Source organism: Oncorhynchus mykiss, chromosome 19 (genome assembly GCF_057628025.1).
Source record: "Oncorhynchus mykiss isolate SJ-2025 chromosome 19, ASM5762802v1, whole genome shotgun sequence".
Taxonomy (NCBI): Eukaryota; Metazoa; Chordata; class Actinopteri; order Salmoniformes; family Salmonidae; genus Oncorhynchus; species Oncorhynchus mykiss.
Window position 1 is genome coordinate 52517725 of NC_143040.1, and position 27072 is coordinate 52544796.

General features: G+C 42.2%; 1 protein-coding gene across 2 annotated transcripts; it reads left to right on the top strand.

Annotated features, from left to right (window-relative positions):
- On the top strand, positions 1-25861 carry LOC110497932 (protein lin-52 homolog). Of its 2 annotated transcripts, none has more exons than XM_021574409.3 (6): positions 1-95; positions 2278-2352; positions 2433-2470; positions 2566-2632; positions 2742-2825; positions 24985-25861. In XM_021574409.3, exons 1-6 carry the CDS (start codon positions 77-79, stop codon positions 25038-25040), a joined length of 339 nt encoding a protein of 112 aa, XP_021430084.1. In that variant the 5' UTR covers positions 1-76; the 3' UTR covers positions 25041-25861. The 2 variants fall into 2 exon arrangements, with proteins under 2 accessions (XP_021430084.1, XP_090067471.1); XM_090211345.1 differs by lacking the exon at positions 24985-25861 and adding an exon at positions 4457-5487 and having other exon boundaries at positions 8-95.
- Positions 25862-27072: the final 1211 nt, after the last annotated feature.

Sequence of the window (27072 nt, forward strand, 5' to 3'; positions counted from 1 at the left end):
CAGCCTGTTGCAGACACGTCAATCTGAAGCAACATCAACCCATTGGCTGCATTCTATCACGTGTGTGGATCTGAAAATGGCGTCTCCAAATGGAGGTAAATTCTAATTTCGTTGTTGAGTGTATAAATTGACATCTTGATACCGAGATGCTAATGAAACCAGTATGCTTCGTATTTCTATTTGGTGAAACATTCTGAGTTCATATGTTGTACAAATAATATCAAGTTTTTCACCAGGCTATGCTCACACAACAGGTTATGTCAGACAAATCAAAACAAGCCAGCTAGCAATGCCCTTCTTCCTACTTGATAAGATAACTATGCAGTTTGTCTTATTAGCCATCTCGGCCTATCCAATTTAACAGTAACAGCAATTTTAATGGACACGGCCATAGCTAGGTGGTCAGCAAAGGAACAGTAGCTGTAATGACTAATTCATGTGCATGCTAGTAGCTAGCTACAGACCGTACGCCAGATAATGTGATATAACCAAAGATTGGGTGTCCAATACTGGGCGTTACAAGAAAGCCCCATACAAACCACCACCAATAGATTTGTCAACTAATCTGTTCTTGGCAATGCTTTCTAAGTTATTGATTCTGTGGAAAAAGTACCTATCTTAGCAATGTCCGTTTCCAGTTGCAGGTGGTTCTACAAAAAACATCGAAAACTCAAAGATCATCCATGTTTTGTACCTTGCGAGGGAGTTCCTCTCCGTTTTAGCTGCTGCACATCTAGCATTTCCCAACATCTTTGCAGGAAATCTATGTGATGACAGTACGTCACACAGTGTGACCAAAACACAAGGTCTTCACACATGCAAGTATCTCACTCGATGATAAACATGGATTTAATATCTGAGTTTTTGCCGGATTTTGTAGAACCACCTGTATGGAGGTACATTTGTGTCTTTTCCACACACCTGCAACTGGAAATTGACATTTCTAAGATACTAGTAAGTTCTTGATTCAGTGAAAAAAATTAAGGCAAGAACTGGTTAGTTGAACAAAAAGGTCTGTCTAGCTATAGAATGTAGATACCAGTAGTTGGAACTGGTTCAGGGAACAGAACCGAAAATTGGAAAATAAAACAATTTTGAGGAACAGAACTGAGAACGAAAGTGATCTATACTGTTCCGGAACGAACCAGTTATTACCATTATTTTACATTTTCCAGTCCCACAAAAAAACGCAACAAGGCGCCAATACATAGTCCTCACTGTTACTCAGAAATGTGTTCCAGTGTCTGCCTGCCAGCTGAACATCTTTGCCCGTTTTTGTGTAGGCTACCTTCCCCTCCCTCCGAAGCATGCATAGTCTAATGTAGCTACTGACATTACAGGCATGATTTAGAAATTAGGGAGAGATTTTTTGATTAGAGAACAATGAATTAACATTTTCAATGTTAGTTAAGGATACTATAGTTATCACGTTTCACATTGGATTTATTAACTACAAAAATGTAAGACGTCTTATTTTAATTCTGGTGCCACTCTGCTCACACAAGTTTGTCTGGTCTAGCGCTCAAACTCTAGGCAGCATTATGTGTAATGTAATGAATGTAATGGAACTGAGAGTCATGATCAAGAGCTAGCTCTGGTCCAAAGTTAGTTAAGCCAACTCTCTGAAGTTCAAAGACATTCAAAGTTCCTTCATAGAAGCTGCTCCTCCGTAGATATAATTCTGTGGGCCTAATTCAGACAATGCATTTCATAAAAACAAGATGCCCAGTGCTCACCTGCAAAATTTCAGTCGCATGTCGCACCCTACACTACACTTGTCTGTCCAATGCATGTACATAGCTTTCCCGCTCCATAGCAAGCAGCTCTATCCATTGGTGAACTAATTTAATGTTGTTTTCAGAGGACTAAAAAGGAACAGAAAGGAACAATATAAACCGTTACTTCTTTGGGGTTCGAAACGGGTCAGAACTTTATTTTGCTGGTCGGACCAGTGGAACGGAATGAAAACAATAATGGTTCTGTTCAGAACTAAACTATTGGAAAATAATTCCGGTTCCAACCCCTGGTAGAGCCTTAACAAAGCCTGCACTCAAACTCACTGTACATGGAGAAGAAAGGATTATGGCTCCTTTCATAACATTATGTTAAATTCAAACCCAATCCCTAATTACTTATACTAAATGAGCCCTGTTAATGTAGCAAGCAAGCAAGCGCAATGACTCAGCGTGAACAGCACTTAGCTAAAGGCTGCTCTTTCACATTTATTAGTGTTGAATCGGTTGATGACGACTAAAATACATTTTCCCCCTTTGTAAGGTGATGATTTTGAGTCCTCTCTGCTGAGTTTTGAGAAGCTGGATAGAGCATCTCCTGACCTATGGCCAGAGCAACGTAAGTTTGTCTTCTCCTCTGTGTTCGCTTCATAAAGCCTATCATTTCAATTTACTCATTCCTGATTCTGATTCTCACAGTGCCAGGAGTTGCAGAATTTGCTGCATCTTGCAAAAATGTGAGTGTTTTTCCAAGATCTATAGCTAGCGTTGATAAATGAATAGACCTACATGGCTGAGAGAATGCACATTCTTCTTATTTTTTGTCTTGCAGCCAATTACCAATTCTCCACCCAAATGGATGGCTGAACTGGAGAGTGAGGACATTGAAATGTTAAAAGGTAAAGTACAGTAGTGTCATATGGTACACTTACTGTTGAGCATTGCCTACTTGTGAAAATAGACTAATAAGTATTCACTGACTGTACTCCAACTCTATTCCTCCCACAGAGCTGGGGAGTCTGACCACAGCAAACCTGATGGAGAAGGTCAAAGGGCTACAGAACCTGGCCTACCAGCTGGGCCTTGAGGAGTGTAAGTATACACACATTATACACATACACACTCACAACCAGTTGGGGACAAGAGCCCTGCACGGGCATATATTTTAAGGCCTACCCATGCCCGTGATACTCAGGCCCTACCCTACCCGGGCCCGATTGCTTCTGCCAAATTTAAGGCCCTGCCCGAAATTAGAAATAGTTTCCTCCGTTAGTAAATCCATAACTTTCTCACTGTGCGCTGCTCAATCTGCATGCGCTCTGCTCATGGCGGCTCTGGATCTGTGAGTATCCATAGCAACGACTCCGCTTGAGCTGCTCTGCTCATTGACGAGACATATATAGAGAGCAGTTAGCTACATTTCATCACTCTAAACTCTTACAAAACTCAATGAACTTGATTATTTTCTGTGAAATAATCTCTCTCGTCTTATATTTGACGAGGTTGAAGCGCTTCTGACACCATGTTGTGATCTTAGTCAGATACTGTTGACTGTACTGCGCAGCAGAGCACAAGGAAATGACTCTGCTTCAAAATGTTGATGATCAATTTAGTGATGCCCTGCCCGTACCCTAGTTATTGATGATAAAACAGCCCTAACCAAGGCCCATCGGTCTCGGGTCGTGTAGCAGAGCTCTAGTTGTCATTCCATAGGCTACCTCTAGATGGTGCTGCTAGCCTTATGGCTAATTTATGTCTGAACAGTCAAGGAACATCTCAAGTATTTGCTACAGTCATTCAACTCATTTTACATTTCACGAAGTAGACACCGCTTATTAAGATTCAATGTATTTCTACTCTTTCTGAATATTGTTATGACTTAGACAGAAATAGATTGTAAATGGAGAGTATTGGAGTGATTCCTCATGAAATCCAGACAAAAAAATAACGTGATTTTTGTAATTTTCACAAAATGTGATCCATAGAATAGTCCATTGGAGGATGGATTGTTGAGATATATTTGACATTTGTATCTAAAACCATAATTGAGAAATAATTAAAGTTGGCATATTTATGACGTTTTAGCCTTAACCAAAGACTTTTTCATCTTTCATCAGACGCTACAAAGCAAAATAAATAGTGTCATTTTAAGCTTTACCGCTTGCTCTGTAATATTTTGATTTAAATATATATATATATTTTATGAATATTGAAACTTCTAAACATGAAAATATATTTTAAAAAATATTTGGAAAATATTAAAATATAATGCCTTCAGAAAGTATTCATACCCCTTGAGTTATTTTACATTTTGTTGTTACAGCCTGAGTTTAATTTTTTTTTTTTTTAAGTCAGCCATCTACAGTACTCACAATACCTCATAAAGACAAAGTGAAAACATGTTTTTAGATTTTTTTTTTGTTGCATGTTTTGGAAATTAAATACAGAAATATCTCATTTAAATATGTATTCACCCCTGAGTGTTAGAATCACCTTTGGCAGTCTCTAAGAACTTTGTACAACTGTATTGTACAATATTTGCACATTATTATTTTTTTTTTATTCTTCATGCTCTGTGAAGTTGGTTTTTGACCATTGCTAGACAACCAATCTTGCCATAGATGTTCAAGCCTATTTAACTAAAAACGGTAACTAGGACACTCTGGAACATTCAAAGTCGTCTTGGTAAGAAACTCCAGTGAATATTTGACCTTGTGTTTTAGGTTATTGTCCTGCTGAAAGGTGAATTTGTCTCCCAGTGTCTGTTGGAAAGCAGACTGAACCAGGTCTTCTAGGATTTTGCCTGTGCTTAGCTCTATTCCGTTTATTTTTATCAACAACAAAAAAAACTCCCTTGCCGATGACAAGTATACCCTTAACATGATGCAGCCTTCACCATGCTTGAAAATATGAAGAGTATTTCAATACAACACTTTGTAATCAGGGTATAAAAGTGTATTTCTTTGCCACATTTTGCCACAAGGACAAATGTCCTTTGTTTCTCTTTGTCATTTAGGTTAATATTGTTTAGTAACTACAATGTTGCCCTCGTGGTGAAATCCCTGAGTGGTTTTCTTCCTCTCCTGCACTTGAGTTAGGCAGGACGCTTGTATCTTTGTTGTGGCTGGTTGTGTTGATACACCACCATGTCATTAATAACAACATGCTCAAAGGAATATTCAATGTCTACTTTTTAAATTTTGACTCAAGACATTTCAGCTTTTCATTATTAATTAATTTGTAAAAAATGTCTAAAAACATAATTCCTCTTTGACATTATGGGATTTAATCAATTTTAAATTCAGGCTGTAACACAACAAAATTTGGAAAAACTCAAGGGGTGTAAATACTTTCTGAAGGTACTGTAATTTCGGCTAGTTTAAAGTTATGGCTATTTTATACAGATAAATTGGCAGTAGTAGGCAATCACAGCCCTCCTTTTACTTGTATCATTGCACGTCAGCAGAGGGCAACCATTTTGAATGCATTTTCACATTAAAGGGTAGTTAACATAAACAAATGGATTTACATTAGTATACGCATCAACATTTCCAATGCAAAGTTACACCTCACTTTTCAAAACTTGTTTTGTTATTAAATAAAATGGATGAGAATGCCGAAATCATGACGGAAACATTTTTGCGGGATGTGGAGGTATATGGAGGACCCGGCAAGCCAGCCTATTCCCTGTAATGTAAACTCCAGCAGAAATTACTTCAAATGTATAACTTAAAATTAAACCAAATCGTTTGCACTCATGACTAAGGGTTTCAATTTAATTTTCAGCCAATTTACAAGTAAATACTTGGATTTATTGTTACAAATCAGCGTCCTAGGTTGCTAGCCAACTAGCCCTACTTGCATGCTAAAGTTAACCCTACCAGCCTGCTAAGCACTTCATGAGTCAGCCACTTGCTATCAACACCAATTTACAGCTACATTAAAGTACTGGAGTGACTGCGGTTCCGACATGCCGTAGCTATTGATACGAATATTTCTGCGCAGGTGCAGCAATTTGTTTTACTTAGCCGCTGCACACTGCTGCCAATGTAACTTCTGCTCTGTGTTCCCACTGTTCCGCTGCCACTTTCATGGAGGGGGAAACGTCATGTTGTGCACTAAAGATATGGTCGAAATGTTCGAACTATGCATTCCATGCCTCAAGCGCGATTTCATGTTCTTTTTTCAGTAGGGGTGTTAAGCTACATGCAACTATCATGTTGTACACCAAAGACGTGTGCAAAGCTGTCATCAAGACAAAGGGTGGCTACTTTGAAGAATATCAAATATAAAATATGTTTTGATTTGCTGAACACTTTTTTTGCTTACTACATGATTCCATATGTGTTGTTTCATAGTTTTTATGTCTTCACTAATTATTCTATGATGTAGAAAATGAGTAGGTGTGTCCAAACGTTTGACTGGTACTGTCAAACGTTTAGAAGTCTGGTAATGTAGTGGCAGGTCTCACATAACACAACAAGTATTGAAGCATGTGATGGATGCAAAATGTGGATTGACAGATTTTCTGCATCCATTGTCCTAATCCATAAAGTGTGGATTAGAGAGATGTAGCCTAGCTAAGTGCTCCTTTTTTTCCTAAAAGGAATATGGGTACTTAGCTCGCTATGGACAAGCACACCATGCACAAACCCAGAAACAAAGCGCCGTGACAGAGATTTGATACAGACTTAAATCATTTCCTCTCAAAGTATTTTTTTGCTGCCAAAATTAAAGTATTGTTGAATTCTAACTATGAATTTAACATTGGCTGCACTCGTTTTGCACACACTCTTGTTGTAGAATAGAGCACTCCCTTAAGTCTATGCTCTCTGGGTGGAGTTCTACCTTAAATCTGGACTGGATTTAGCCTCCATTCAATGCTTAAACAGAAACTGTAATCTTGTAGAGTGAGGATGAGGAACCCTCTGCCCCCCTTTGTGATTCGGAGAGATGTAGAGCATGCTGGTTATGCAGAGGGGGTGCAGGGCTGATAGGTCCCGCTCCACAGCGAGCTCACCGCTGATTTGTCAAATTCCATAAAGACAGAATGATTAAAGTAGACTCATTCTGGAAAGGATTATTGCAAACATGATTTGTCTGGGCTTTGCCCTGCTCGCTCATAGAAATGAGAGAGATATTTTTGTTTAACGGCAACGTTTATGTTGATCAAGCAAGCCAGCTACCTCGAGATATAGCGCATGACTTGACCGCTTGAGTGACAATGAATTGCCTCAAAGTGCACGTAGACTTGGTGGGGATGGCAAAAGCAATGACACTGCTCGAATGTCTCATTATTATGCAGCAGGCATTATGAAAGCTCAGATTAGTGTCATTGATTTCAGCATAGCTGTAGATAACACATTTTATCTGCTTATTCCAGGCTCATATTTACAGGTCAGGATCCGCTCTGTCTACCACACATATTATAGCTAAATATTGTAACTAAATACAAATGAAACAAGCTGATCATACAGTCTGATCCAGGGTCTGTGGGACCAGTCTCACCCAAACGTGATAAGCTTAATTTACAGGCATTTATGGGAAAATGACGCTATCTGATGTTCCTCACATTTTTCAGATCAGCTTGTCTCGTGCCCTGAGCATGCAGTGATCTGTTCATGTTCTTTCATTTGATTAAATGCTTCATGTTGTCTACCATACGACATATTTGTTAGTTATGAAGATGTTAGCAGCCATAAAGGAAGGGATGTTGTCTTTGCAACCATGTCATGTACCTCGGGATGAAGTAACACAATGATGGTTATTATCGGTCTCAGAGCAGCTTGTATTGATGCCTTTTTAATGTGCTCTGGTTTAATTTTCTTGTTTTCCCGGCTGTCAGAGGAGGCCTTGTAAATCTCAGCTACTTTTTCATCATGTTTGTTTCCTCAGAGAGAGAGAGAGAGAGAGAGAGAGAGAAACACAAACCAGGGCAGGGGACACGATTTACTACCCCCCTTTAAACATGTGGCCCATTAAACTGAGCTGGTTAATGGGCAGAGCACAATCAGCCAGTGAAAACACCCGCCTTGATGCCTGTGGAGGAAGGGGAAGGGCCAGACGTAGACACCTCTGACCTAGAGGACACTGATTTCACCTGAACCTTCAGAAGGACTTGGAACACCAGCCTAATGTCATGTAAAATGGCTAAATGTAGCCTAATCTTTGGAGATCCAAAGGCAGAATACCTGTAGAACAGAGGCCCCAAGTGTGGAAGGCAAGTGGGGCAGCACTGCATGTACAGTGGGGCAAAAAAGTATTTAGTCAGCCACCAATTGTGTAAGTTCTCCCACTTAAAAAGATGAGAGAGGCCTGTAATTTTCATCATAGGTACACTTCAACTATGACAGACAAAATGAGGAAAAAAATCTAAAAAATCACATTGTAGGATTTTTAATGAATTAATTTGCAAATTATGGTGGAACATTTAAGTATTTGGTCACCTACAAACAAGCAACATTTCTGGCTCTCACAGACCTGTAACTTCTTCTTTAAGAGGCTACTCTGTCCTCCACTCGTTACCTGTATTAATGGCACCTGTTTGAACTTGTTATCAGTATAAAAGACACCTGTCCACAACCTCAAACAGTCACACTCCAAACTCCACTATGGCCAAGACCAAAGAGCTGTCAAAGGACACCAGAAGCAAAATTGTAGACCTGCACCAGGCTGGGAAGACTGAATCTGCAATAGGTAAGCAGCTTGGTTTGAAGAAATCAACTGTGGGTGCAATTATTAGGAAATGGAAGACATACAAGACCACTGATAATCTCCCTCGATCTGGGGCTCCACGCAAGATCTCACCCCGTGGGGTCAAAATGATCACAAGAACGGTGAGCAAAAATCCCAGAACCACACGGGGGGACCTAGTGAATGACCTGCAGAGAGCTGGGACCAAAGTAACAAAGCCTACCATCAGTAACACACTACGCCGCCAGGGACTCAAATCCTGCAGTGCCAGACGTGTCCCCCTGCTTAAGCCAGTACATGTCCAGGCCCATCTGAAGTTTGCTAGAGAGCATTTGGATGATCCAGAAGAAGATTGGAAGAATGTCATATGATCAGATGAGACCAAAATATAACTTTTTGGTAAAAACTCAACTCGTCGTGTTTGGAGGACAAGGAATGCTGAGTTGCATCCCAAGAACACCATACCTACTGTGAAGCATGGGGGTGGAAACATCATGCTTTGGGGCTGTTTTTCTGCAAAGGGACCAGGACAACTGATCCGTGTTAAGGAAAGAATGAATGGGGCCATGTATCGTAAGATTTTGAGTGAAAACCTCCTTCCATCAGCAAGGGCATTGAAGATGAAACGTGGCTGGTTCTTTCAGCATGACAATGATCCCAAACACACCGCTCGGGCAACGAAGGAGTGGCTTCGTAAGAAGCATTTCCAGGTCCTGGAGTGGCCTAGCCAGTCTCCAGATCTCAACCCCATAGAAAATCTTTGGAGGGAGTTGAAAGTCTGTGTTGCCCAGCAACAGCCCCAAAACATCACTGCTCTAGAGGAGATCTGCTTGGAGGAATGGGCCAAAATACCAGCAACAGTGTGTGAAAACCTTGTGAAGACTTACAGAAAACGTTTGACCTCTGTCATTGCCAGCAAAGGGTATATAACAAAGTATTGAGATAAACTTTTGTTATTGACCAAATACTCATTTTCCACCATAATTTGCAAATATATTCTTTTTTTTTTTTCTCATTTTGTCTGTCATAGTTGAAGTGTACCTATGTTTAAAATTACAGGCCTCTCACATCTTTTTAAGTGGGAGAACTTGCACAATTGGTGGCTGACTAAATACTTTTTTGCCCCACTGTACATTATGCATGCACATATGTGTTTGTATGGGTGTTTAATCCCCCCCCATGGCTGTGTGATGCTGCCACAGTGTTCCCCAGGGGGGACCTGGCGCATGCCTCCTCCCCAGACCCCAGCTGCTGCCTCGACCTGTGATGAATGCCCCTGTTGTGGGCCGCTGAGCTCGGCATCAGGCCCTGGGTCCCAGGAGAGTGCTGACTACTGTGATAAGTGCTGTTATTGGAGGTAATTGAAAGGGGATTGGTCCTGAGGGACAAGCCTCAGGCTGCTGCTCTAACACACTTGTAGGTTTCACTGATCCCCACCACCACCACCGGCTGACTGGACTGACTGAGACTTGGCTCCTTGCTAATGCATTGATATCTTTATCTATGATGTGGCCAAATATGGAGCCAAGCAGCTTCCCTATGCAGAGACCGTTTAGTGTAGACTGATATCATTTTTTCTATATAATTCTTTAGAGTCAGATGATGAGGACAAGTACTGTACAGAACCAGCCTCCTGATTTTTCACTGCAATGGATTTATTGTTGGAAATAGATTCAGATTTAAGTCAAATTTACCACAATTTTTTTGTGCGTGTTAAAATTTCTAAATGGTTTGAAACAGAATTAAAAAAGATTTTCATGCAGGAATAAAAGTGAATATTTGCAAATTGGCTATTAACTTCACCTATACAATATCATATGCCTAGGACTATACTTCCCTTTAAGAAGGGTTCATAAAACATTGGTAAGTCAAATTCAAGGACTTTCAGGAACTTTTTTAAGCAGTTCATTGAAGGACCTCTGTTATAGAATTGTAAAGACAGAATTTAATAATATAGACCCCCCCTCCCCCTAAAAAAGCATTTAAGAAAAATTATTTTTTTTTTTGGGGGGGGGGGGGGGGGGGTCTTGCCAATGCATTGATTTTCAAATTATTATTACATTCTAAAATATGTGAGAATAATGTGGACATTACCTGACTAAATAGATTGGATGGCCATTTTTCTGTAGCCTATGTGGCCGACGCAGGCACACATAATAAAGCCATGAATAGCGATAGCATTCATCTCACCATCTCTGTTTTCATAGTGAGAAAGTGAGCAAAAAACAGGTTCCTTTTTTATTGGAAGAATTTGTCAATTTGTCAATCAATTGAAGTGTCAGAAAACAAACGAAAGTGGCCACATCTCACAAAAACGGATAAAATTGAGCTCATGGAAAATTATAAGGGAGCAGGAGAACTTATAAATTGGCTAAATATTTACAAGGACTTTTCAAGCACCAAATGTCTGATTCTCAAGGTAGGCCTATTCAAATACTTTAATTTCTGACCTCCAAATTAAAGTTCAAGTAGGCTACTTCAAGCCCCTTGTACTGTTTAAAATTGCAGGTGTAACATGGAAAACAAAATGTATTTTTCATGTTATTTCATTACCAAGTTATATTGTGAGTAAGCCCACTGGGGTATGTCATTTGTCATTATATCCAGAATAATTAATAGGAATAGCGTTGGGTGTTGCGCAACACCCATCTTACACAATTGAGCGCAGTAGACTCGGTGTCCAATCCGAGGCACAAAAATATATGAAAACATGAACTCATTATCTTAATACTTTCTCTGTTAAATCTAACAAGACCCCTGCTCTAAATGAAGCAGACAACAGATTATCAACATCATTTCGCTAGGGATTTTAGCTCTAACGTGAATCCAAGCACAACTGTCTTCACCAGCAACAAGTGACACACAAATATTCCTCGCAAACTCCTTTTTTTCCAGCACTTGAGCTGTTGTTGCATGGCATGCGCTATCACAACAGCTGTTTGTCACTTGACTGTCCTTCCCTCATGGATCAGATGATGATGTGTGAAAATATCATGGTGTAACTAATCAGCTGGACACCAAATGCCCATCGAATAAGTGTTATACATAATTATTGAAGAACCACGTTAATGACAGTATTGATTTAGGTTTTAAGTATCAAGGTAAGGTGACACTTTCAGTTAGAAGCATGCGATTTTGCAATCTCATACATCATTTTTGATTTGTGTGCCCATGAAAACTGTTTTCACCCCGTAACATAAGGAGACACAATGTTACCTAGTTAGTTACACTGCATTTCTCCGATCTCTATACAAAAAACTGTCTGACAGCTAGATCCAGGATTCATACTTAATATATTACATAATGACAACTTGCACTGCCATAAAAGCAAGGACAGAAAAGTAACGTTTTATGTCACACAATTTTTTGACAAATCCGTCAAGACACCAACCATGATAAAGGGTTAAACAGGTTTTAAATCAACTCGTGAATTTTATTGAATATAGCTATGTTCTCCTCGTATATCTTCATGTAATGAGATGAAAAAAATGGCAGATTATTATCAATGACTTATCAACAGCTGTAACAAGTTGTCTAGTGTAGGAAATCCTCACTGGTGCACTAGTTTATATAAAGATCCATTTGCATGTCAAAGTGCTTAAAGTGCATATTAGTCTAAGATCTTGTTAATTTTGAAGTATTGCACTTGAATAAAATACTTTCTGTCTCTGTTGGTTTTTCCTTTTGGCTGCCTGTAGCTGTGGACAGAGGGGAGGGGTTGGAATTTGGTGTGGAGTGGATGGAAAGAGTCTGATGTGATTTTAGTCGCCTTCTGCAGAGCTCTGCACAGATGGACAGATGACAGGTCTTGCTGCTGCCACATTATTTTACAGCAAGACCTGCCAATCTTCCTCAATGAGGCTGTCATAATCATCCAGGTAATCCTCCAGGTTTGGTTTGGTACAAGGGAACGCCAGTCAAGACCAGTCCTGCTTAGTATTGGCTGGCGGTGGCGAAGAGCTGTCCTGGTCTAAACACCACTGTGCCGCCACCACAGTACAGCCAGGATGACCCCTACATCCCTGCCTATGTGGAGTTGAGGCTGAAGGTCAATGCTGACAGCTCCTAATGGCCCAGCATCAATCTCCTTCCTATTAAGAGGCCAGGGCTGCTGAATATGATTGCATTCACACTGGCCCATGGTGCTAATGTGCCTTCATCAATCCATCAGGGCGGCCTGAGCGACCGCTGGGCGGGCCGTTATGAAGTTCTGCTCCCTGACAACCTCTGAATGAGGAACAGGGGACCCACCCCCTCCTCTCCTCCTCTGTCCTCCTCTCCGCACCGGCCTGCTTTATGAGCTCATAGTGGAGATGAATAGCAAGGCCCACCCGCTGGAGAATTGTCCGTGGTGAAGACGCCATTAGGAATGGCGTGATGGGAAACTGAAACGAGTCAAACGATGATGTGTGTTGATAAGTTTTCTGTATATTTTTTTGCTATTTGAGATGCATACTTTGGGGGAAATGTTGTTTGGCTTGAGGAGATGAAATTGCTGGTATGAGAAAATAGTCCCTAAAAAAAACATTTCTGTTTAGCAAAATATGTACCAAGTTAATCCAGAAGCCTCAAACCAGTGTTGCATGGTTAACGCAGTTTAGTTTCCTGACTGTTTGTTTAGTGCTGCTGTTGAAGCATGTAGCGACAGTCAGTGCTGAATCGCAATCGTACAATCAGAATTGTGGTTCATCAAACTCTTAAACTCACTTTTAGCAATTTTGAATGTTCAACTATTACACTAAGATTGTCTAAACAGCCTAGAAGCTATGGTGAGGTGGCCTCTGTATCAGTGTTGGAGGTGTGTATCATGGTAGAGGGAAAGAGAGCTGCACATACCGCCTGTTCTTCAGCCCTGCCTGCCTGCCGCTTCCCTGAGCAGATCGGAAATGACACCTCATTTCCATAAACGCATTAGGAATTCATTGGATTTTCTTTCCCAGCTAATCATAGTGGCGGTGTAAAACCTTTTAGGCATTTTAATGAATGAATTTTGACTGATTGCCTATTAATAAGGACACTTCTTGAACAGGGATAGGCTATGGCATGGGTGGGGAGGTGTAGATGTGTTTGTTTGTGCGAGCGTGTGTGTGTGTCTCAGTGCACACAGGCAGGAATATATTGGAGGGAGAGAAGAGGGGGGAGAGGAGCGCTCGGTTGGGACATAAAGAGGAACCAGTGGCTCCCCTGGGAAATCACTGGCTGTGTCTGCATCTTAAATATCCCTGTGAAGTATCAATAAGTAGGTAATTGAATTGTGAACACAAACATGAGCGTCAGGTGTAGGCTATGTTTTGCGAGGCGGGTGTGTATATGGGAAGGGGGGGGGTGAGTGAATGTGTTAATGGGGGAAGGAGGGGTTTGTGGGGGGTGTCATCCCCGGGTCCCAGGGGAAGTGGACAGTGAGAATGGATGTTAAATCCATTAAGTAAAGCTTACAACCAGTAATAGCTGAGTGGCACTTAAAGATGGGCAGCAGGGGTCAGATTAGTCTGCTTGAGTCTTAATGATAGTGAATTGTGGAAGTCGGGGCTGGAGGCTGGGACGCCAGTTAACCCAGGTGGTCATCTGTCTCTAGGACTAACAGGGGTCTGGCTGGCTCCTCTGGCGTGTGCCTGGAGAGATGAAGCGGCCTGACCATGATTACTACCATTCTACACACGGGGGGGCGAGTTGATGTGACAATGACACCCGGATCACCCACTCCAAGTGGTAGGAAGGTGATGTCACACATTTAGGCTATACATTTACATTGGGAGAATGCTATTTTGAGAAGTGCTTGAGGACGAATATTGTATTCAGTATTGGATATTCATTTGGTTGAGGGGGACATTTTGTCATTTTATTTCCCATCAGTCCCACGTTGTGATGGCATCCCCAGGCCAGCCCAGCCAGGGCTAAATGATAATTAGAGCTCAACTAATCAACAGGGTGAAGACATGGCCCTCACAATCCATAAGGTGTTATTTAGTATGGCTGGCAGCTGTAACAAGTCACTGATAAATAAGTACAGAATTAGTGATTGACCTTTGTAATCAACTAAACACATCTCTAACTCCCTGTAATCAGTATTGATTGCCCCTGCTGTGTAACAGCGTCTATGTGTGGGCATGTGCACATGCATCTGTGTGTGGGGCGGGGGGGTGTCTGCGGTCTATGTTGGTGTCTTCCACTCCGTGTGCGAGAGTCCAGTTGCCTGAGGGTGGCTGACCGGCTGATCATTTCTCTTCCCGCTTTTAATATTTATCTTACAATGCAAATCATATGAGTTTCTATGTGACAGAGGCGGATGCTAAACTGAACTCGTAATTAATGAGTGGCTCAGAGGGGTTAGTCTTCATCAAGGGGGGGTGGGGGGGGGGTCTACAGCCACAGACCAGGCTGCCATCATTTATTGTTGGGGGCATCGAGAGAGATACGGAGGGAGAGGGCCACCAGTCTCTCCCATTAGCAGGCCTCTCCAGAAACCTGTGGTCCATTTAACACGCTCTTAGCAGAGAGATCAGAAAGATAAACTGGGATTAGGAGACCAATGACTCAATAGTATTCTCTAAAGCAGGGGTATTTAACTGTTAGGGTGTTTTCACATATAGTCCTCAGTCCTCTTTTAATGTGAACTCGGTAAAAAAAACAAAGCAAAATAACTCTGTTCTCTTTGTATTCACACTGCCCTTGCATTTGCATGAGGACTCAACTCTTTTGCCAGTTCACTTCACCTTTTTTGAGGTCTTTGTCCTCTTTGCATTCAAATTGGTATGTCCTGCAAGGAACCAAGATATTTTTCCAACATTCACTCAATGCACTCTGGGTAAAAGTACAGGACAAGCCATTCTATCAGAACGTGTTATCGGACAGCTAGATATACCAACATTTTGTAAACTAATTGATTTAGTTAAAAAAAACATTATTGTAATCAGATGATAATATTAACATGTAAATATCATTGATAACAGATTAAATAGCAGAAGAATTTACTGGAGATTAAATAATGCTGTAGGCCTACCTGAAAATTGTGCACCCAATGTAGGCTACTGCCCCTTTAAGAGATGGAATGAATTTTGTACCTTATGTTTTGATTATCAGCAACTATGTTGTTGTCTTCTCACACCATTCAAACCCCACAATTGAATAATCAGTTTATGAATCTCTCAGCCTATAGATCAATATATTGCAAACAAATAATCTCAACATTCGTGTCAGTACAAAACTCCACGTATATTTTGGAAGTAGTCAATATCCAAAAGCAGTTTTTTCTACGAACCTGCACATCATCTTCTCTCTCCAATGTGAGGGGTTAATGCAGGAGAAACAGTATTGCAGTAGTCTAGTGTGGGGTTATGGCAGGGGAAACAGTGTTGCAGTAGTCTAGTGTGAGGGGTTATGGCAGGGGAAACAGTGTTGCAGTAGTCTAGTGTGGGGTTATGGCAGGGGAAACAGTGTTGCAGTAGTCTAGTGTGAGGGGTTATGGCAGGGGAAACAGTGTTGCAGTAGTCTAGTGTGGGGTTATGGCAGGGGAAACAGTATTGCAGTAGTCTAGTGTGAGGGGTTATGGCAGGGGAAACAGTGTTGCAGTAGTCTAGTGTGAGGGGTTAATGCAGGGGAAACAGTGTTGCAGTAGTCTAGTGTGAGGGGTTATGGCAGGAGAAACAGTGTTGCAGTAGTCTAGTGTGAGGGGTTATGGCAGGGGAAACAGTCATGCAGTAGTCTAGTGTGAGGGGTTATGGCAGGGGAAACAGTGTTGCAGTAGTCTAGTGTGAGGGGTTAATAAAGGGGAAACAGTATTGCAGTAGTCTAGTGTGAGGGGTTATGGCAGGGGAAACAGTGTTGCAGTAGTCTAGTGTGAGGGGTTATGGCAGGGAAAACAGTGTTGCAGTAGTCTAGTGTGAGGGGTTATGGCAGGAGAAACAGTGTTGCAGTAGTCTAGTGTGAGGGGTTATGGCAGGGAAAACAGTGTTGCAGTAGTCTAGTGTGAGGGGTTATGGCAGGAGAAAAAGTGTTGCAGTAGTCTAGTGTGTGGCACGGGAACCTGGGAGGCTTTGTGTTCACATTGCACTAAAAAAGGGAACTGGGCCTGCCGAGTGGTGCAGCGTTCTAAGGCACTGCAGCGCAGTGCTAGACGCGGCGTCACTACAGACCCGGGTTCGATCCCAGGCTGTGTCGCAGACAGTCGTGACCGGGAGACCCATGAGGCAGCACACAGTTGGCCCAGCATCATCCAGGTTAGGGGAGGGTTTGGCCGGCCGGGATGTCCTTGTCCAATCGCACTCTAGCGACTCCTTGTGGCGGGCCGGGCGCATGCGCGCTGAATTTGGTCGCCATGGTGTTTCCTCCGACACATTGGTGCGGCTGGCTTCCGGGTTAAGCGAGCAGTGTGTCAAGAAGCAGTGCTGCCATAGCATCGAATAGTACCCACAATATGAAACTGTTCAGGGAAGTCAGGAACCAATACACGCAGAAATTCGCATCCTGTAGCTCTAACTCCAAAAAGTGTTGGGACACTGTAAAGTCCATGGAGAACAAGAGCACCTCCTCCCAGCTTCCCACTGCACTGAGTCTAGGTAACACGGTCACCACTGATAAATCCATGATAATCGAACATTTCAATAAGCATTTATCAACGGCTGGCCATACCTTCCTTCTGGCTACTCCAACCCCGGCCAACAGCTCCGCCATCCCCCCGCAGCTACTCGCCCAAGCCTCCCCAGCTTCTCCTTCACCCATATCCAGACAGCAGATGTTCTGAAAGAGCTGCAAAACCTGGACCAGTACAAATCAGCTGGGCTAGACAATCTGGAACCTCTCTTTCTAAAACTATCCGCCACCATTGCTGCAACTCCTATTAGCAGCCTGTTCAATCTCTCTTTTGTATCGTCTGAGATCCCTCGGACCGCTGCCGCGGTCATCCCCCTCTTCAAAGGGGGTGACACCCTAGACCCAAACTGTTACAGACATATATCCATCCTGCCCTGCCTATCTAAAGTCTTCGAAAGCCAAGTTAATAAACAGATCACTGACCATTTCGAATCCCACCGTACCTTCACCTCTGTGCAATCCGGCTTCCGAGCCGGTCACGGGTGCACCTCAGCCACGCTCAAGATACTAAACGATATCATAACCGCCATCGATAAAAGACAGTACTGTGGAGCCGTCTTCATCGACCTGGCCAAGGCTTTCGACTCTGTCAATCACCGTATTCTTATCGGTAGACTCAATAGCCTTGGGTTTTCTGACGACTGCCTCGCCTGGTTCACCAACTACTTTACAGAAATAGTTCAGTGTGTCAAATCTGAGGGCATGTTGTCTGGACCTCTGGCAGTCTCTATGGGGGTACCACAGGGTTCAATTCTCGGGCCGACTCTTTTCTCTGTATATATCAATGATGTCGCTCTTGCTGCGGGCGATTCCCTGATCCACCTCTACGCAGACGACACCATTCTGTATACTTCTGGCCCTTCCTTGGACACTGTACTAACTAACCTCCAAATGAGCTTCAATGCCATACAACACTCCTTCCGTGCCCTCCAACTGCTCTTAAACGCTAGTAAAACCAAATGCATGCTTTTCAACCCGCCCGACTAGCATCACCACCCTGGATGGTTCCGACCTAGAATATGTGGACAACTATAAATACCTAATTGTCTGGCTAGACTGTAAACTCTCCTTCCAGACTCATATTAAACATCTCCAATCCAGAATCAAATCTAGAATCTGCTTTCTATTTTGCAACAAAGCCTCCTTCACTCACGCCGCCAAACTTACCCTAGTAAAACTGACTATACCGATCCTCGACTTCGGCGATGTCATCTACAAAATAACTTCCAACACTCTACTCAGCAAACTGGATGCAGTCTATCACAGTGCCATCCGTTTTGTTACCAAATCACCTTATACCACCCACCCCTGCGACCTGTGTGCTCTAGTCGGCTGGCCCTCGCTACATATTCATCGCCAGACCCACTGGCTCCAGGTCATCTATAAGTCTATGCTCGGTAAAGCTCCGCCTTATCTCAGTTCACTGGTCACGATAACAACACCCACCTGTAGCACACGTTCCAGCCGGTATATCTCACTGATCATCCCCAAAGCCAACACCTCATTTGGCCGCCTTTCCTTCCAGTTCTCTGGTGCCAGTGACTGGAACGATTTGCAAAAATCGCTGAACTTGGAGAATTTTATTTCCCTCACCAACTTTAAACATCAACTATCTGAGCAGCTAACCGATCACTGCAGCTGTACATAGTCCATCTGTAAATAGCCCACCCAATCTACCTACCTCATCCCCATACTGTTTTTATTTTATTTACTTTTCTGCTCTTTTGCACACCAGTATCTCTACTTGCACATCATCATCTGCTCATTTATCACTCCAGTTTTAATCTGCTAAATTGTAACTATTCGCTCCTATGGCCTATTTATTGCCTACCTCCTCATGCCTTTTGCACACACTGTATATAGACGTTCTTTTCTCTACTGTGTCATTGACTTGTTTGTGTTATTGGCTTGTTTATTGTTTACTCCATGTGTAACTCTGTGTTGTTGTTTGTGTCACACTGCTTTGCTTTGTCTTGGCCAGGTCGCAGTTGCAAATGAGAACTTGTTCTCAACTAGCCTACCTGGTTAAATAAAGGTGTTCTCAACTAGCCTACCTGGTTAAATAAAGGTGAAAAATAATAAAATAATTAAGTACGGCTTGGTGGGGTGTTTTTTTGGAGAACGTGTGGCTCTCGACCTTCGCCTCTCACGAGTCCGTACAGGAGTTGCAGTGATGGGACAAGACTGTAACTACAAATTGGATATCACAAAACTGGGGAGAAAAAGGGGTAAAAGTAAAATACAATTTAAAAATAAGGGAACCAGACCGCAGAATTCAAACAAACCGAACTCAGACCACATATCGAGATGGTCTCAGTTTTGGTTCACTTTGGGGGCTCTTTTGATGTGTCTGAGTTCCTTTTGGAGTCTTCACACTCCACAAAAAATGTCTGAAAGGGACCAAGTGTGAAAACACCCTACGATGTCCGGAGCGTGCTGGTTTTCTGTTCTGCTTGATAATTAATTGCACACAGGTGTTCCAGGTCTAGAGGGCAACAATGAGAAAATGCAGTGGAACTGGCTTTGAGGTCCAGAATTGAGTTTGAAGGCTCTAGAGGTCCTGTCTCCATGCACATGAAGTATGTCATTTGTATATGAACGCAATACAGCGATAAATCTATAATTTTAGGTTATAGTTTTATCTACACTCTTGTCTTTTTATTTAGTGTCATCAAATACATGGTCATAGCAGACTACTAATCATGCTGTTGGATCTATCTTCTCTATTTAACGTGTAGATCTCTATTCCTCTGTGCGATGTGTAGGCCTAATTAGTGATATTTAACACTGTTGTGGTAGCCTTTGGCTCACCAAGCCCAACTCTTCCAAATAGGGAAATGATATCTGTGCACCAGTCGTTTTGGGTCATCCTAATTCATTACATCCCACCTGATACTGATTGTTTCATTCGATCTAAGACCCTGTCTGCCTGTCTGTCCGGGGGCTCTGATTATTTTGTTTAGTGTTATTCGACGAGACAGCAGCGCCGCACAAAATGTATCAATCCCAATCCAATTAGCGTCATGTTAACCTGATGATGGACACCTCAAGGTGAAGCGGCCCTTGCTCAGCCGGGGCATTATCATTCCAGGCTGGGCGGCTCATCTAAATTACAATCCACCCTGGTTTTTCATTAGCCGCTAACCCCTTCACCATATACCACACCGCTCTGCACAACCCAACAAACACCCAGACACCCAGGCTGCTCATCAGCACTGGTGTCAGGTTCAACGAGCAGAGACAGACACTTCTACAACTGTGGACCTTCTGTGTTGGTGGGAAAGCTTGGGACTGTGGTATTTGAATGCATGTTTTTCCAAAAAGATACCAGATGGAAGGGCCACTTGAAATGTGTTGCCTGTATTGCTCTTCATGTCCTGGTGGGTATGCTTAGGTAACTGTATGAAGGAGGTGGTTTTTGTGCAGGTTCGAAGAGGTGATCCCTGCTCCCCTCTTGGCCCTGCCTGAGCTTTGATTCTCTGCTGGTGCTAAGAGCCTTCTTCTCTTATTACCAAGAACAAAGAGTAATTACTGGGCAAGGATGAGGCCTCTCCAGGGTCACACTGATGCTGGAGGAACATCCCTGTAGCTTCCATTGTGACATAATCTGGCTATTGTTGACTGAAAACCTCCTGAAATACTCTCCTTGCCAGATAGAAGCAAAGTGACAAAAGGCCTTCAGTTGGGGCCAATCTGTTGTCGCGCTACAGTATGGGGTTGGCACAGATCCAGAACTATTGCGCAGAGCTTGTTTTGTAGACCCCCACCAAGTGCTTTTCATTATGTCTCTACAAAGTACTTCTCCCAGTTCATAGGCTTTTCTAGCTAACCTTTATGGTCTGTGTATCTGATCAGTGTCTTTGGTTCTTACTACGGTATTTCAGTGGTAGTGTATAGTAATGGCAGTCAGTGAGGAAAAATGTGGATATCGCCATAGTCTCTTACACATAAGGCACACTTATTCTGGTTAAAGACCATTTGCGCTGTTCTGTGAAGGGAGTAGTACACAGCGTTGTACGAGATCTTCAGTTTCTTGGCAATTTCTCGCATGGAATAGCCTTAATTTCTCAGATCAAGAATAGACTGACGAGTTTCAGAAGAAAGTTATTTGTTTCTGGCCATTTTGAGCCTGTAATCAAACCCACAAATGCTGATGCTCCAGATACTCAACTAGTCTAAAGAAGGACAGTTTTATTGCTTCTTTAATCAAAACAACAGTTTTCAGCTGTGGTAACATAATTGCAAAAGGGTTTTCTAATGACCAATTAGCCTTTTAAAATGATACTTGGATAAGCTAACACAATGTGCCATTGGAACACAGGAGTGATGGTTGCTGATAATGGGCCTATTCCATAAAAAATCTGCCATTTCCAGCTACAATAGTCATTTACAACATTAACCATGTCTACGCTGTATTTCTGATAAATGTTATGTTATTTTAATGGACAAAAAAAATAGCTCTTCTTTCAAAAACAAGGAAATTTCGAAGTGACCCCAAACTTTTGAATGGTAGTGTGCATACTGAGATGCTTGAATACCTGTATCTGGCTGCCTTGAGACGGCAATCACAATTGTAGCTTATTGTCTTTGGTAGCTAGTCTGCATCTTAGGTTGTTTTCCATGCCCAGAATGGAACAGATGTTGGTGTAAATTACCTCCCTGTTAGACATCTCACAAATGAAATGCATGCTTTGCATTGATAAGTGATTCTGCTCTGAAGTGGGGGGCTGAGAGATGTAGTGCTGTAGCTTGTTTTAGTCTAAAACCCTGGTCAAAGCGTGTTTTGACAGCATACGGTTTGTAGTGTTCCCAGTAGTGACGCGCGGGTTGACTCATAACCCGTTGTCCCCGCGGTTATATCTGACGGGTTTAGGATCATTAAATATTGTGTGGCTGCAAGGCATGTGGGTGGTGGGCGGGTTGAATAAAGAGAAAACAATACCTTAAATCTATAAATGTATAGTTCTTGTGCAATTTATATGTATAGGCTACATTAAGGTTTTTCTTTCATTAATTTAGGCTGTCTGGTATTAGTGCATAAGCCTAAGCTTAACTGTACGTGCGCCAAATAGCCTACACGCCAATCAACTAATGCTTTTGGGAAGTTCATGTCAATCCAAGGAGGCAAAACGGACATTGTCGAAGTTTAATTCATTAAGACAAAAGCTGTGAAAGGAGAGTTGAAAATGAACAGAAAGGAGGGCCAGAAAAAGTCATGTTTGGGAAAGATTTGGTGAAGTGGTAAAAGAGGATGACAGCTGTGTGTGATGATGGTGTGGTGCTATACAAATTCAACAGTCACAAAATGGGACTTCACATAGGCCTATGGCATGTCAAGGGAACTGTAGCCTACTGTTAAGATGGATTAAATGGAAACTGAAATCTGGATACATTTTGTAGGTCTATAACCTCTCACATAGTCTTAATATTAAATCCTGCAGAATAAAAAAATCCCTGCAGTAAAAAAAGACATCAAATGTAGGCAAAATGTGGACTTGGGAACAGGAGTGGAGAAAAATAATTTATTTATTTCAGCATCTTCAAATCAAATTTTATTGGTCACATACTCATGGTTAGCAGATGTTAATGCGAGTGTAGCGAAATGCTTGTGCTTCTAGTTCCGACCATGCAGTAATAACCAACGAGTAATCTAACAATTTCACAACAACTACCTTATGCACACAAGTGTAAAGGAATGATTAAGAATATGTACATATAAATATATGGATGAGCGATGGCCGAACGGCATAGGCAAGATGCAGTAGATGGTAAAGAGTACAGTATATACATATGAGATGTGTAATGTAGGATATGTAAACATTATATGAAGTGGCATTGTTTAAGTGACTAGTGATACATTTATTACATCCCATTATTAATTATTAAAGTGCTTAGAGATTAAGTCTGTATGTTGGCAGCAGCCACTCAATGTTAGTGGTGGCTGTTTAACAGTCTGATGGCCTTGAGATAGAAGCTGTTTTTCAGTTTCTCGGTCCCAGCTTTGATGCACCTGTACTGACCTCGCCTTCTGGATGATAGCGGGGTGAACAGGCAGTGGCCCGGGTGGTTGTTGTCTTTGACGATCTTTTTGGCCTTCCTGTGACATCGGGTGGTGTAGGTGTCCTGAAGGGCAGGTAGTTTGCCCCCGGTGATGCGTTGTGCAGACCTCACTACCCTCTGGAGAGCCTTACGGTTGTGGGCAGAGCAGTTGCCGTACCAGGCGGTGATACAGCACGACAGGATGCTCTCGATTGTGCATCTGTAAAAGTTTGTGAGTGTTTTTGGTGACAAGCCAAATTTCTTCAGCCTTCTGAGGTTGAAGAGGCGCTGTTGTGCCTTCTTCACCACGCTGTCTGTGTGGGTGGACCATTTCAGTCTGTCCGTGATGTGTACGCTGAGGAACTTTAAAACTTTCCACCTTCTCCACTACTGTCCCATTGATGTGGATAGGGGGGTGCTCCCTCTGCTGTTTCCTGAAGTCCACAATCATCTCCTTTGTTTTGTTGACGTTGAGTGTGAGGTTATTTTCCTGACACCAGGAAACCCTTGAGACACTTGAGAGAATGTGAATGCTCAGATACCATCTGTAGAGATGCTGTCTTTATCAGCATCATAAAATCTGATAGTATTTCAACCACATGAAATATGCATCGAAGCTGAACTCAAATCTTATCAGAAACACATTGTGTCGTTTTCACAGCTTTCTATTTCCGTTACAACCATCATACACTATATATACAAAGGTGTGTGGACACCCCTTCAAATTAGTAGATTTGGCTATTTCAGCCACACCCGTAGCAGACAGGTGTATAAAATCGAGCACACCGCCATGCAATCTCCATAGACAAACATTGCCAATAGAATGGCCTTACTGAAGTGCTCAGTGACTTTCAAAGTGGCACCGTAATAGGATGTCACCTTTCCAACAAGCCAGTTCATCAAATTTCTGACCTGCTAGAGCTGCCCCGGTCAACTGTAAGTGCTGTTATTGTGAAATGGAAATGTCTAGGAGCAACAACAGCTCAGCCACAAAGTGGTAGGCCACACAAGCTCACAGAACCCGACTGCTGAAGTGCGTAGTGCGTATAAATCGTCTGTCCTTGGTTGCAACACTCACTAATGAGTTCCAAACTGCCTCTGAAAGCAAAGTCAGCACAAGAACTGTTCGTCGGCAGCTTCATGAAATGGGTTTCCATGGCCGAGCAGCCACACACAAGCCTAAGATCACCATGGGCGATGCACTTTGGTTGGAGTGGTGTAAAGCTCGCCGCTATTGGACTCTGGAGCATTGGAAACACTTTCTCTGGCGTGATGAATCCCGCTTTACCATCTGGCAGTTCAACAAATTCATCTGGGTTTGGCTGATGCCAGGAGAATGCTACCAGTCCCAATGCATAGTGCCAACTGTAAAGTTTGGTGGAGTAGGAATAATGTTCTGGGACTGTTTTTCATGGTTCGGGCTAGGCCCCTTAGTTCCAGTGAAGGGAAATCTTAACACTACTGTACGACTAGGGTTGCAAAATTCTGGGAACTTTTTAATTCCCTGGTTTTCCAGAAAGTCTGGTTGGAGAATTCTGGATTTCCTGCTTATTCTGGGAAATCTGCAACTGGGAATTTATTGAAAGTTCATGGAATTTTGCAACCCTAGAAATTCTAGACGTTTCTCTGCTTCCAACTTTGTGGCAACAATTTTCTATATCAGCTGGTTAGGGTTGGGTGTGGATTTGATCTATCACACATATTTGGGCGGTTGCGGATGGGTTATTAGCAATTGTGGGCAGGTGAACAAACAGCAGACCCGTGCATCACTAGTTCCCAGAAGCATATAGAGAATGAGTGGAAATAGTTTTAATTAACAAATTGTTTTTAGGTAGGTTACCTCAAGTTGAATAAGAGGTGCTCCAAAACGTTCGATTTCTGAAATGTTCAGTTGTTGATATTTACATTGTATCATTTGTTAATTCTCCAGCCAGGGAGATGACCAGGGGGAAGTTCCTGAACATCCTGGAGAGACCCAAGAAGTGAAGACCCCAGGACTGCTCTTTACACAGTATGTCTGCAAAGAGAGTAATACAACACCCAGATGACTGATTTAAGAATCAGACTTATGCCTTCATGTATACACTCATACTACAACCATCATCAAGTTCCTGGACTTTTCATTTAAATAGAGACAGTTGGGCTAAATTCACTCACTGCAGAGTTCTCCTCTAACAGACCCTACACACTCTATGCAAATGGGGAGTGTCGTATTTGATCCGCACAAAGTACGTAGAGCATTATGTATTTGGAGCATTATTTTCACCCCCTGTTGCATAATTAGGTGAGACGATGCCTCAGACTGTTCCTAGCTGGAGATGTCGCAGGGGCTCTGGCCGCGCTGGGGAGCAGTCACTCTCACAAGTTACAAATCTCCACTGGCCACTAATAAGCCCCTAATTGTCTTTCCAATTGACACGGACAGAGCCATCCACTGTCCAAGGGGCTGCACCCCCTGCCTCGTTTGTGTAAAGTGTGTAACGTCCTTAAGAGTCCAATGACTGCAACACTTTTCACCTCCTGTGGTCCTTAAAGAAGGTTCCATTTACTTTTATAATGATTTGAAATGGTGAGTCACTTTCAATTTCCTTTTTAGCTAGCTCGTAGGACTGTTTTGTAAATGTATTTACTGTATTTATTCATATTTTGTATTTGTATTTGGAGCATTATTTACATTTTGGTAATTTGTAGAATAAAATTATGTAATAAAGTCTTAAAATTTTAAATATTTTTCCTCCATCATTTTAGAGCTGGGCGATATGGCCAAAATATCATATTGGAAGTATAAAATAAAATAACATTTGACGGTATGATTGTAGTTTGTTTTTTAATAAGAAAGGTTTTACATTTGCTTCATGCGTAGTGCTTGACCCTGGGGTTGCAACACACACATTCTAAGTTATTTTAATGGGTCTTTATCCATTCTGATTGTTTTATAATGTTAAATTGGTCTTCAACCAAAAATGAGTGACGGGACGGGGTTAGGTCTGTGTGGAAAGCGGCAGAGAGAGATGACTCGTGTAGCAAAGTAAACGATACTGAACAAAAAATATAAATGCAACTTGCAACAATTTCAAAGATTCTACCGAGTTACTGTTCATATAAGGAAATCAGTCAATTGAAATACATTCATTAGGCCATAATCTCTGGATTTCACATGATTCTCCAGCCAGGGAGATGACCAGGGGGAAGTTCCTGAACATCCTGGAGAGACCCAAGAAGTGAAGACCCCAGGACTGCTCTTTAAAGGAGTTCCCACATATGCTGAGCACTTGTTGGATGCTTTTCCTTCACTCTGCAGTCCAACTGAGGTCGGGTGATTGTGGATGCCAGGTCATCTGATGCAGCACCATCACTCTTGGTCAAATAGCTCTTACACAGCCTGGAGGTGTGTTGGGTTGTTGTCCTGTTGCAAAGCAAATGATAGTCACGCTAAGCTAAGCTTATATTATATATATTATAAATATATTATTTAGCTCATATTACATGGGACCAACAATTTACATGTTGCGTCTATATTTTTGTTCAGTATATAAAAATTGACTTTACACACAGCTTATCACATTTAGCAAACCAAACATTCAAATACCGTTATAGGAGGTAAAGTAAAAACCAAAACCGGTCCGTGCATCAGTACCGGTATATCATAAAAAACAGTATATTGTCCAGCCCTACATCTTTTAGTGTAGTAACATATTTATTAATCAACCGAATTGGAAATCAACCTCAGTGTGCGTCTGTGAATACAATTGCATCTTTCAATAGGTTAGGATACAATGGAATTCACTCACCACAGAAACTGGTTTCATGATGCGACAGTTTTTTGGGGGACTCAAACTTTTAATTAGGGCAATAACTTCATGCATGTGCCACTCCATAGACACTCTGTTAGAGCACCTCTCTGGCTTTGGACATGTAAGGAGCTGTGACATGAGAGTGCTTCCCTGCTACAAGGGCATTTTTCCATTTAATGAGGATTGGAAGTAGAGGCCCTACACAAAACAATGCGTAAAAATAA